The sequence below is a fragment of the Mycteria americana genome, chromosome 1, assembly GCF_035582795.1.
Source record: "Mycteria americana isolate JAX WOST 10 ecotype Jacksonville Zoo and Gardens chromosome 1, USCA_MyAme_1.0, whole genome shotgun sequence".
Lineage (NCBI taxonomy): Eukaryota > Metazoa > Chordata > Aves > Ciconiiformes > Ciconiidae > Mycteria > Mycteria americana.
This window is the reverse complement of record NC_134365.1, coordinates 80,866,391-80,879,600: the sequence shown is the minus strand read 5'-3', so window position 1 is coordinate 80,879,600 and position 13,210 is coordinate 80,866,391. Positions and strand designations below refer to the sequence as shown.

General features: G+C 38.2%; 1 protein-coding gene across 3 annotated transcripts in view; it reads left to right on the top strand.

The window, feature by feature from the left end:
* Positions 1-13,210, top strand: part of LRP6 (LDL receptor related protein 6) — a 130,205-nt gene that overhangs the window by 53,344 nt on the left and 63,651 nt on the right. For all 3 annotated transcript variants that reach the window (XM_075507902.1, XM_075507888.1, XM_075507897.1), the window contains one exon: positions 4,453-4,650. In XM_075507902.1, coding sequence (XP_075364017.1) covers positions 4,457-4,650 — 194 coding nt within the window. In that variant the 5' untranslated portion in view covers positions 4,453-4,456. The remainder of the gene's footprint in view (positions 1-4,452; positions 4,651-13,210) is intronic.

Sequence of the window (13,210 nt, the reverse complement as noted above, 5' to 3'; positions counted from 1 at the left end):
GGCAAAACCTTTTAATTTGGGGAAAATCAAAACTGTGAAGTTACCGCTGTACAGTGCATAGTGATTTCTGGTGCCTTTTAAGAGGAAGTTTTATTGCCTGGGTTCACCTTACCTACCCGAGATGCAAAACTTAAAAAATGCTGAGTCTAAAGATGCATAGAAAAAAGTTTGTAGGGAGAAACCATCAAAGCTCTTCCTCTATTTGTTCATAATTTTTGTAGATGGTATAACCTTATAAGATAAACCAACATTCTGGGTCACAGTCAAACAAAATACCAGCTAAGTACTGCAGTCTAAGAACCTTCCTCTTTTCTATAAGTATGTCAAATACTTGATGTGCCTTAATTCCTTAAAGGGGGAGGCTGTATCATTTCCTGACTTGAGTCCCTAATATTAAAATTACAAGCGTAGATAAATAGAAATACACTTTGTTGTTGTTGTTGTTTTTTCTGTTAGATTTTTATAACAGCTCGCAGCCATCTCCAAAGTCTGCTAGTGAAGTGACAAGCATGGCATTTAACAGTATGGATAAAATACAACAGGTGAAAAATAATGAAGCAGTTAAAAATATTACGGTTGTTTGATTAAAACCAAAGTTTTTTAAAATACAGCGGTTAATTATTTAAATAGGAAAAAGAAGACTAGATTAATGGGATCAGTTTGAATCAGCTCTGGTATTATTTCTTATTAGGCTGAAGAGAGATTAGGCTCTGTATGGATTGATTTGATACTAAATAAAAGCTCTTCCTGCTAAGTCTGGTACTCCTGTTAGGTAAGAAAGTATGCCATGTATGTTTAAAAATCCCTAGGCATAGGGGTACATTTATTCAGTTTTGCAGTTTTTAGCATTTGAATGAGTTGCTGCACTACAGCTTCTCCATACTACTTTTAAACTCCTTTCAAAGATGAGTTTGGATGAAGTAGCTGGTATGTAAAGTACAGCAGCGAGGTCTGGGCTTGCCGTCCCTGTTGTTGACCCTGGTGGGGGGTGACCTTCAGCAAGAAGGCAGTAACAAGCAGCTGGACTGGTCCAGAGCTCTAGTACCAGCCTGTCCTGGTTGCAACTGCCTGGAATAACAGTACTGTCAGCCAAAGTTAAGAAGCATGAGAAAGCATTCCTGTTTCTGGACCCAAGCAGGCTTGCTGAAGTCAGTCACAGCGTGTCCGTATATTGCTGTATGGATCTTACGGGTTTGGGATTGCCCAGCATGGAGCCCGATTCTGTACCACTGTACAGTAAACATGCTAGATACATATGGGTTTTTTTCTTAAAATTCAAAGGACAGTATAGATTTTAATTTTAAATTTTTATTTTCTCCTCTTCTGGGCTAGAATTAAAATCTTGATTCCTGAATTTAAAATTTATAGCAAGGTATAACTAGGTGAGAAGAGAGGCAAACAGAACAGTAGTCTTCTGGTGATATCTGAATGCCATAATTTAGCACAAGACATCACTTTTCAGTTAATATTTTGCTCTATCCTGTGGGCTCTGGTGGTGGCTGTTTTGTGGGGGGTTTTTTGTTGTTGTTTGTTTGGTTTCGTTTTGGGTTTGTTTGTTTGGTTGTTTTTTTTAATGGGAATAATTAAACATGTTTGATGAGGATGGGGAGGAGGGAGAATGACCCTTACTTGTCTGTATGGCTGGCTTACCATCGTTCAGTAAGTCTGTATGTTGTAACATCTTCCTTTCTGTATGGTCTCCATATGGATTACTTACCAACCATTATATAATGAACAAGAATCTGTAAGCCTTCTGGAAAGGAGGAACCAGCACACCTACGTGAACAGTTTGATATTACCTGGAAGAGGGATCTGAGATCTCTGTAGAAAAATCTATAGAAAGACCTCTGCACTCCAGTCCATCTGCAGGGAATTTGCAGTCCTGTCCGTCCCCCCTACTCTCCTTTGGATGTTAGCCAGGTCTCCCTTGCCTCTTAGCAGTTGCAGCTAACTTAAAGCATGGTTACAATGGGGGCATTTCTTACACAGTTCTTCCCATCCCCTTCTGCTCTTATTCCTGGTGCCTATACCCTGTACTTGCTCAGCTGTTGCAGAAAAGGGCCTAAGTACACTTTCTGAGTAAGAAAGCGACTGTTGTTGGCACCCGTGCTGATTGAGGCAGCTATAGAAACCTACACCCTGTGTGCAAACGGAAGTGTTCATAGAGCTGTACGCTGGAATGTGTTCAGACTGATGACTGATTTTTAGCCCAGACCTGGTCCTTGAATCCAGTTTCTTCCATGGCCATATAAGCCCTGTACTGGAAGCAAAGATGATCTACAAGAAGTTGCTTAAAAGCAGCTTACTGGAAGAAAAGGTCATCAAGCTATAACCTGCATTACTTTTGCAGCGATGAAAAGCCCAGCTTCCCAAGTGAAGCACAGCCCTTGATGCCATTGGCTGGAGCATGGCTGGTTCCAAAGATTTTTAATGGAGACATTAAAACCCGTAGGCTTTCAAGCAAGGTGGAGCAAAACAAACAGGTGATAGTGAAAAAAAACTATTGGAGAAACTGAGCAGAGGTCACTGGAGATGATTGGAAATGTTGCTGAATCTTAAAGCCAGTTCTGTGTGCATGTGTTCTCCTCTGACAAATGACATAGGGCTGGTTTTATGAAGTCCGGGAAGGCTTTTCTTTGTTTCCAAACTACCCTTACCTGTTTTTGCTTGAGTAATTGCAGCGTGCGTGAGAGGTGAGAGGGAGATGGGGAAGAAGATGAGGCTGTACAGCGACTAATGAGCTGTTTCAGCCTGAAAAATTGGTCTAGCAGAGCGGCCAGAGCCTTGGAACCTATTAACCTTGATGAAGTATTTGAAAGTCTAGGACTTGACAGCTGGGGTAAAGAAGGCTCTTTTTAAAGAAGTTTAAATAAATCTCTATTTTTCTCTCTTCTTTCTCACACGTGCTCTCTGGTGAAATGCTGCCTGACTTTTTTTAACTTTTTTTCCAGTATATAGTTCTCTTATTGCATAGCTTGACCAGGTGACTTGTTACTGTGCTACCTATCTGAAAATTACTTGGATTTTTTCCTTCTTCCTGATGGAAAACCAGTTTCTCTGTAGCACTTGTTCATGCCTACAGAAAACTCACATGTTCTCTTCAGATATTTGTGCTCTGTGTTTAAGACAGGCCCATTGCTCCATAAAGAATGACTCACTTGGGATCGAATAGGGCAATATTTGTGTTAATCAGCTGCATTTCTGTCCACAGATATAGCTGTGCATTAAAACAAACATGCTGTAGACATGAATTAAGGGGAAAAATATGACATGGAATTTCCTGACTTTTTAAAATAAAAAAATAAATCTTTGCCAAGAATAACTTCATCTGCAAATGTTTCTTAAAATGTGTTGCACATTTGTTTTTCTTTAAAGGATGGGTGGCCAGACCTCTTCACATGTGGGCACCATATAGTGACATATTGTGGTTGTGTGATGATCTGGGTTAGTTTAAAGGCTTCAGATCTTTCCTAATCTGGATTGTTTTGACTGAGCCAGGTTAGGGAGCACAGATACAAGCAGGTATGCTGGCAGATGTCATGGGGTTATGAGAAGCAATTTAGGACAGTAGTCTGCCCCAGCTGCAACAACAAAACAGAGCAAGCTTCATTGACACACTTTGTCTAATCTGTTTATACTATATGTTACTTCTGTTTAGTTACGCATTCTGTTAACAACCCACAAAAGTAAATCCATTCTCTACCACCTGCAGAAAAAGGACAAATATTCTTACCCCCTACTAGTCTCCAGCCATAATAAAGTGGTTTCCCTTACTTCACCTCAGTCTTAAATGCAACTAGGTAACTTCCCTCCCCCCACTACTTGCTAAATAATGTTTAAACATGTGCCAATATATGCTGACATGTTTTAAAACTTGCTTCCCTAGTCTTAAAAGATTTTATGGAGTGTTTTGCTCGGTCAGTGGGTGCAAACTATGCTTCTAAACATGTTGATTTAGCTGCCTGTCTCTGAATTTCTCTGGAAAAAAAGGACATGAATTCGTCTTCCATCCAGTCCACTTCACTGCTTTGCATGCAACTGCTATGTCCCCTATAAGTCTATACACCCTTTTTCCATTTCCCCTTTTATGATAGTCTGTAATACATATCTTTGCTGTTTAATGTTGAATTCTGAGATTATTGTCAAGATTGTTGGATATCCCCAACTTTCTTGACCCAAGGAAAGAAAGAAACATATGGAAGTATAATATGAGATAGTACTGTGGGTTTGTCTTAAGTTGTTTTTCTTCATCTTTTTGTAAAGTAACTTTGTTCTGTTGTGTTTCACAGGATGTGTGTGCCTTACCCAATAGAACAGAGCTCCACAGACACTTTCTATGCAGAATAGAGAGTGCCTTTGCCTGTACTGGAAGTTGTATCCAATGTTCCATTTGTAGATTTATACGTGATTGCTTTCTTTTTTTGTCTTTTTCTCTTTTTAAAATAATTATAGGTTCATGTATTGGACGGACTGGGGAGAAGTGCCAAAGATAGAACGTGCTGGGATGGATGGTTCAAGCCGCTCCGTTATAGTCAACACAGACATATATTGGCCAAATGGACTGACGTTGGATTATGAGGAACACAAACTGTATTGGGCAGATGCTAAACTGAATTTTATCCACAAATCAAATCTGGATGGAAGTCATAGGTAAGAAGTTTTTGTTTGGTGCATGTAATGCTGTGCTTTCTTAGAAGATGTTGCTTAAGCAACGTCATACGTTGTGTTGGAGGGAATTGTCACGTTAGCGCCTGCAAAATTTTAAGCAAACTAGTGCTATTGGAAACTTTTATCCTTCCTCATCCTCCCCTTTTCAACACTGATGTTGAACATGTGCTCCTCTTTGTGGTATCCTGTAACTCTCACTAAGTCTTTTCTCAGAACCAGTCCCATAAAGAAATCCTTGAATCCTATTCTTAATTGTGTAAGACCATATAGCAAAATTGTCCCTTTTCAATAGGTCTTCTGCACTCTGTTGCTGTGATATTCAGAAATGCAGAAAATAATCTGAAAAAATGGATCATCATATACTAGTATTTCAGTTTCATTAATCCTAGGGGTTGGGAAATTAGTGGAAAACAGTCTTTACAGAGAACTATGCTAAAATGACTGTTTTCCTCTAACAGTTTTATAGCGATGATATAATTCTTTTTGATCCAGTTAAGGCTGCTTCTTAATTAAGGGTATAACTTGTACTTTGTATCTATGCATTTATCCCTAATTTGGGCAATGACCCTCTTTGTTAAATGAGATAGCTTTGACAAGTACTGTTTGCACACACAAATGAATCACAGTTAGCTTGTGCCCAAGGTATCACATAGAGATATAATTTTTTTGAGGTTATCCTTTGCAAATTTTTGTGATGCTTCAGCTGGTTTATCTAGGCATGAAATATCTGTTCTTATGCTCTTCGTTCTGACCTCTTAGGGACTTGTCCCTTCTTTCACCACAAATGTTAATCTGGCATAGAGAAATCAATCATATTGACAAGATAGGTGCTTTGTGTGGACTTGTGAGTAGGAACATAGGCAGCCTGCATGAAACGTATCAACTGTCTTCCTGTGGTATTTATTTTGAACGCTACAGTTTCTTGTAATGCTCGTTTGAAAGGTTATGTCATTTTCTTCTTAAATTCTGCCTGTTAAGAGACCAAAAGTTCATGCAGTATTTTTGTAATAGTGTTTGTTTATAGAAGGTAACAGGAGTTGGATGCAGTTTTAAATTTGTGTCTTTGGATATGATATTATAACTAGCTTTGTTAATTCCAAACATGGAGATAAGGATATCTATTTTGAAGTAGTCCTTTGTTTGCTGTTTACGTCACAAGAAAGAAAACTTAATAGTACCAAAAAAGAGAGAAATATTCCGTAGTGCTACTTGCTTTAAAAAAGGAAGACTGTCACATAAGTTTTCAAGTAATGGAGAGGAAGGGATAGGAATTGTCATGTACAATAATAACTTGAGTCTTTTTTTTAATTTTTTTTTTTAATTGGTGCTGGTTAACTGGAATACCCTAAAATCTTTTTCTCTGTTAAAAATTATTTATAATGGTGTATATGTCCTGTGATAAGACTAGAGAGATCATGAAACCAGATGTGTAACAGAACTTTAAAGAGAGTCATCTCGACAGAAAGCAATCACACGTGGGGCTCAATGTCAGAGCTTGCCACCTGAAAAATTGCAGTCCAAATGTGTATTTCTCACACAAATATGAAGTGCTCACAGTTGCTGTAGGAGTAACAGAAACAAGCAAAACCGAAACAACCCCACCCTCCAAACAATAACGCCAGCGAGAAGAAAGTACCACTCCAAAATGACTACTGGTATGATCACACCTAAAACCCACTTTGGTGGCTTTGTCCAACAGGATAATTTGGTGGCTTATTTTGTTCTTTAGTCACCCCTTTTTGTGCTCTTCTATTTATATGAGAGGGAAAGGACCGCCTTAGTATAACAACACACTACTGCAGTCTGGCTGATGCCTTTCTAGGAAGAGAGTGCATATCAGGTGCTGCATTAAATGGTACTGCTTTCACTAGTGTCCCCTGGAAAGTGATGCAGGATGTAGAGATGACTTTTGCAATGTTAATTGCTTGAAAAGTGTCCACCGATCAAAAATCGACGCTACCACCATCCAAATCTATATTTATGTTTTTCCCACGGAGCACAAACCTCCCTGTCTTATCTAGTGTCTCCAGTCTTTCCGGCTCCAGAGGTACTTTGGTGTTTCCTGCTGGCACTGCTGCATTTTCAATCTTCTTTCGCTGCAGACTTCTTTGCACTTTTTCCCTTACTGGTGGTCTGTTGCACAGTGGTGTAAATATACTTGGTTTTGGTATTTTGTTTTTATTTTAATGGTGTTTATTCCCTGGCCTGCCTTTGGCTAACCTGGAAGTTTAGCCAAGATTCATTCTAGAGATAAGGCTGTGAAGGTGCTGGTCTTTCTTGGTGTGTGGGGCTGACCAACCTTGTCTGTCTGCAGAGAGCTGCATCTAAAAGCTGTCTCATGACATAGAAGTGAAGTCACCTGCGTCCCAGCAGTTACCTCATTTCAGAGTAAATTCTCTGGAATTGGTGAAACCTGTATAGACAAGTAACTTAGATTTTTTTTATTTTATTTTTTAGATCTACTAATTATTTCTTACATATTCATTAAAAAGAAAACAATTAGTCTAATACTTTAAAGTTGTTGGGTTTGTTTTTTAAACTGATACTGAAATATTTCAGAAATATTTCATGGCAGAATGCTAATATGTTACCATTTGAGGGGGAGAAAGGGAAATTGTCTTTAGAGAGGAAAGCGCGTATGAGTTCTCTTAAGTTCTCAGAAGCACACACCACTTCTAACAGCACCTGTTTTTCCCTAGGCATGTGAGAAAGTTCTGAAGATTCAGAAAATAGTCAACATCTGTATCCAGGCATTTTTGTTTTGTTTTTTATTCTTTGCAATTACATCATCGGGAGGGGAAAAAAAAGGAAGGAATTGCAGAAGTTAAGCTGTGCTACAGTGGGATTTTATGTATTTTTTTCTCTGCTGTGACCTCTTAGCCTGTGCCTGTCTTAAGAAGAAAGGTCTTCTGGGGCTGTCTAAAGTGATTATTTTTTGTTAAATACTGTCTTTCAGTTATTCAGCAAATTCGCCTTTCTCAATATGATATTTTACAGCTCTAATTCTGTATTTTGGCTTTTAATTATTTTATTAATCTTTTTCAAGAACTGATTTCTTAATACTAAAAAAGAAAAGACAATTTTTAGTTCTGCAGACAAAACAAAAATCCTTGAGATCTTCCTTTTCAGTTAAAAAAAAAACCAAAACAAAAAAAAAAACCACAACACAAACAAAAAAAACCCCCCAAAACAAAACCAAAAAACACCCAACAAACCCAAACCAAAAAAACCAAAAGCCTTCAGTCTTTGTGGGTCATCCCCACCCCCAAAAAAAGAAAAAATAACCATATTTTTCTGTGAACGGTAAAACTAATAACATGTGGGGTTAGAAGGATTTCTACATATCCCTCCACTCCAGCAGCAGTCCCTCTGGCTTCCTCTGTATGTTCCTATTCCCTGTGCACACATGCATGTGCACACCACCACCACAACCCCGCCTCTTTTTTTCTTCCTCCTTCTTGCCATCCCTCAAATGCACCCATGGCTTCTTGTATTCCTTCACCCAGCATTATCCCTTGCTCCTGTCTGTGTCCCCTGTGCACTTTTGCTGGGTCGGCAGCTCAACAAAGTGTTCCTGGGCATCTTATTTCAGCCGCTCCTCTTGTCAGGTGGATCAAATACAGGGTTGCCCGCATCTTCACAGCCATCCATTTGTTAAGGAAAACTTGTAAAAATAAAAATCTTTTTCTGATACCTGCTTTCCTGAATGGTTGGCTAAGAAATACGAGATGCATTGGGTATGGAGTTGGAGGAGATGGCTACTGTACAGACACAGCTAGAATGATCAAATACCCTTGTTTCCGTGTGAAAAGATGACATTGTGTGATTAGGCCAACTTTTATCCATCACCACTTTTTAAATCCCCTTTTAAGAGGGCTACCTTTTAGAGTAATTTTCCTTAAGAGTTAAGAATGGGGGAGGACAAGATCATTACCATCAAGTGCATAATCTAACTTAAAACAGGCTTTTTGGCTTATTTAGAAACTGCTAGTTTTAGCAATTTGTTCTTGATATTTAGACCATTCTTCTAACTGCTGTTTTATATTAGAAAGTAAGTTTAATTTTTTTGTTGCTATCTAAATTTCTCCTGACTAAACCAGATTTTTTTGTTTGTTTGTTTTATCGTTGTGAAATGTTACTGGTTTTTCTGCCGCTTTACCTCCTGTCAACATGTGTGGGAAAATATGCTTCTGGAAGCTGGAGCTGTTGCCTTGAAAAAGGCAATTGAATTATTGAAAGACATATAGCTTCATAAAAATACGAGGTTCTGGATCTGAATAGTTTTGGTAACTCTTAGCAAAGGAAGCAGATGAGTAAAGTTTTGATCTGTCAAGTTTTTTGGTGTTGCATAACATGAGGTGGGAAAGAGTCTGCAGCAGATAAATGATTGTAAAAGCTTCGTGTAAAGCAGGATGACATGAGTTTTAATTGCTTTGGGGGAAGTGAGAAATATTTAGCAGGAACTAACGTCTTTATATCAAAAAAGAATTTCAAACAGCTCAAAGAAAACTGCTTTTGAGGTTTGGATGGCGAGAGAGAATACAATGTAAATAGGAAAAGATTTTAATTAGTGTCACTGACAGTATGAAAATATTGAGGTTCAGACCTCAATGGTCTAAAATTTGGAATGCGTGGAAGTGAAACATTCTTGGCATATTTCTAAATCTGTAAGAAATCCATAACTTTTTTTGTCTTTTGATTCCTGTAGTCTGACTATCACGTCTCTATACCTGGCACTACACAAGAATTAAAATTTAAAGATTTATGTGTCAGAGAAGGATATTGATATGCATGGATGCTTCACTTCTTGCTTGCAGGGGTCTGGATAGTGGAAGAGTACAGTAGGCAGGTGGGAGGAATATGCAGGGGAGAGAGAAACAAAGGAAGCCTTGATTTTTTTTTTTTTTTTTTTTTTTGTCACCTCTTCAGACAGGACCTAGATAAGCTCCCTTTGGAGTCAGTGAGCCTCTGCATCAAAACTAGTAAGCAGCATGACAGCGCAGGCAGTAGCACTCAGTAAATATGTGGTAGAGTCGTAAATTCATGAGAAAACCTCTACAGCAAATTTTACAGGGATGGTGTATCATTTGTTACCTGCTAGCCCTGGGACTTATTAGCCCTGGCTACTCCAGTGATGGGCTCATTAGAATAAAGAGGAAGAGCGCAGAAGTTGACGACTAATGCCCTTGGTTTGCCAGTGAGAGAAAAGAATGAACAGTTTTTCATGTCAGAATGTAATAATTAAAAAATTAAATTGGTGCATAGAAGAAATGGTTTTGTTTTTTGCAGCTCTCGCCCCGCTCTTATCAGAGTGAACAGTTGCTTTTTGTGGGACTAATTAAACAAAACTGAATTGCAGACAGCTCTCCTGTGAGTAGAGTACCCGAGATAGGTTGGCCTGCTAAGGCAGCTCTTGAATTAATTTTCTCTTCCTTTACCCTGCAGCAGCAGTTCTAATTAATAAGTTAACATGTTACTGGCTGAAGGGAAATGCACTTACAAGGTCCCCCAGGAAGTGTTTGTGCTAATGAGATGGGTTTTGAGGCCACTGTAAGAAAACATACTTTCAGCAACTGTCAGAAAGCTGGGAAGCTCTTGCGAGGAGGTGAATGTCTTCAGTTTGCATTCAAGCATTGATTTTTCTAGTTTCTGTTCTCAAACATTAGCTCATGTCTGTCTGCCAGATGATTAGTTGCAGATTTGATGAAGCACTAAAAATACCGTGTTCCTGCATTTAGAAGAGTTTCTCTTTCATTATTTACATATAACATGTACAATATATGACATTATGTGCAAGGTATAAAATACTGCATTCTCTGTATATTGTTGTGTATATTTCTGTGAGATAAAAATGCTTAATACCCTCAAGCAGGGAAAAAGAATCAGTCTATGGTGAAAACCCTGTTTCAGTACCTCACCAACACATACAGGGCAGTGCAGAAGACAAATAGTACCATAATTAAAACAGCTAGAGAAGCCTGCATAAGCAGAATTAATTAGATTATTTGGACACAGAGCTCGGGTGAATTGCTTGGTTCTTCCCCAAGGTGCTTCTGAAATAAAATGCTGGAAAGGTGGAGCTTCAAAACATCTGTAGTTGACTGTGTGTGATACACGTACACTGTGTATATAGTTAGAGTCACTAGGTCACAGGTGTCTGCATATTTGTAGACTTGAAATAAAAATATGTAGTACAGGGTTATTAGCCCAGGTGGATCAATGGAGCAGCTCATCGATACTGCTTCCAAGACCTGAGATGGCAGATGCAGAATTAGTTCAGGATCACAGCCCTGCTGAAAGCAAAGGAAGAGCAGCTTTGGGTTAGAAAGTACATGGACCACTCTGCAGTCAGTGGATCTGCTGTTGCACCTTCCTTCTAAACTCCATCATCTCCTCCTGCTGGCTTCCCGGTCTCCTCCCCTCTTGCCAGAGGCCTTTCATCTACACTGCGTGTCGTGATGGTGTTTGCCTGAAAAATGACCCGCAGAATGACTTCATTTCTCAAGCACGGTTTTACTTCTGATTGACTTTTTCAGACTTCCATTGAAGGTGGGATTTGAAATATCCTAGACCTGTTATTTGTTACATATACTTTCTGGAAATACATGCTAATTGTGGCTTAAAGAAGTAGCAAAAGAGAAAATATTTTGGTTTTAAAGGACAGTATTGTATCCCACAAGTCATGTTTCCTGTTTACTTTCTCAGGTAATTAGAACCAGGCTTGTATTCTGATAGGAGTATTTGAACAAGCATTCATGGTAAAAATCCAGCTTAGTTTTCCAGGTTTGCTTTACAAATGTTTTTGTTAGGTTGGCAGGAGAGGAAACCTTGTAAGCTTCTGAGGGAACCGGAGCTCCCTGCCGTCCTTGTGGCATCCTTGGTGTGGTGTTATATGGTTGTCTGTTGGTCTTTCATCCTGCTTCATCTGATGGTGTGTGGGATTAGTGCTGCAAGTTCTTTGGCCACTTGCTAATATTTCCAATTGTCACAAGTCAAAGCTATGTAATTCTTGCAATTTCCTGAATGCTCAGGCATTAAGTAATCTGTAGATGGAGAGAAACATTTTGTGTGAAATATTATAATTTGCTTCATGCAAGCCTGTCTGTTTATATGCTTTCTTTAACATGATGAGCACTAAAAGCAAGGTTCGGAAGACGAGTCTTTACATTTTTAATCCTTCATGAAGGAAGATGTGATGGTAATTACAGCATAACAACTTTTGTTCTTCTTATACCAACATGAAAAAAAAAAAAGGCCTGATAAGAATGTAGTCCCCAGGTATCTTTAACTGAAAATTGATCTGGTATAGCATAAGAAGGAAAATAAATTAAAATTTAGTAAATGCAGATATGAGCATCCCTTAAAGACTTTTTCAACAATATATAGACTACTCAGAAAGCTTTTATCTCTAGTTGCTATGAATTTCCAGGTCTTAATATTGTATTGGCATTGGATGCCAATATGGTAAATTTTGCCATAGTATTAAATATGAAGTATTACGTATTAAGATGAATTACCTTCATTTTTTCCCAGTCTTCACAGTTGTATTTGAAATGGGATTGCAAAGACTGATACAACAGGACCTTTTTTTTTTCCCCTTTCCGATAGCCTAGGAGAGATGGTAATAGGTATGGGATCCTCCAGAGGGACAGTGGAGAAATGGATTGAAACATAAATGTGAAAATTCTTGTGCCCTGCCCTGGAGATTGAGCACAGGCAGCCTCAGAGGTCACCTGAAAGGAGTTTTGCTACTGTGAAGCTGGAATGTTAATGGTTTAGAGATATACAGGCCAGGATGTCTAAAGTACCTCAGGTTTTCTGCAGGTGTTCAGATCAGTTTTTGAAATTAGAGAACTGTAATGCAGCCAGAATAGAAGGGATTTTGATAATGGAAAGTGTTTGCTTGTTTATTTTTATGGAGAAATGCTATTATGCTTGGATATAAAACATTATCTGTTAAAATTCTAGGGAAAAAATAATTCTGATATTTTAAATTTATATTGTCTTGATTTTTGGTGGCTTTCTTTTGGTATGAAGAATTCTTAAATCTCATAGCTATAATCTGGCTTTGGATTTGAATGCTATTATTAGTTGAAAAAGAAATAAAGGCAGACTGAGGATATCCTGGTTGTGATAAAGGATGTGAATTTAAAGCTAATCTTTTTTGGTCATTTTACTGTTAATTTTTATTTCAAGTGAGTTTAGTCTTTGTCTGAAATGCATATTATCCTGAAGCAGGAGCTTTTTTGTCATTGTTAGTACAAAACTGGATAGATTGTCTATGAATTTTCATGTATGTGTTCCATTTCAGAGTTCAGTAGCCCCTTTTGTAATGCCTGCTTTAACATGTTTATTATTTGTTTCCTTTATCTTCACAAAGTATTTCACAGGCCTCTTCAACAGAATAAGAATAGAACAAAGGTGAATGTATTTAAATTGGATCTACGTTTCCTTCAGGCAGTAGAAAACTCTTTACTATAACAAGTTTTTATTGTAATTGCACCTCTGATTACCATGATGATACTATAAATAGTTGTATTTA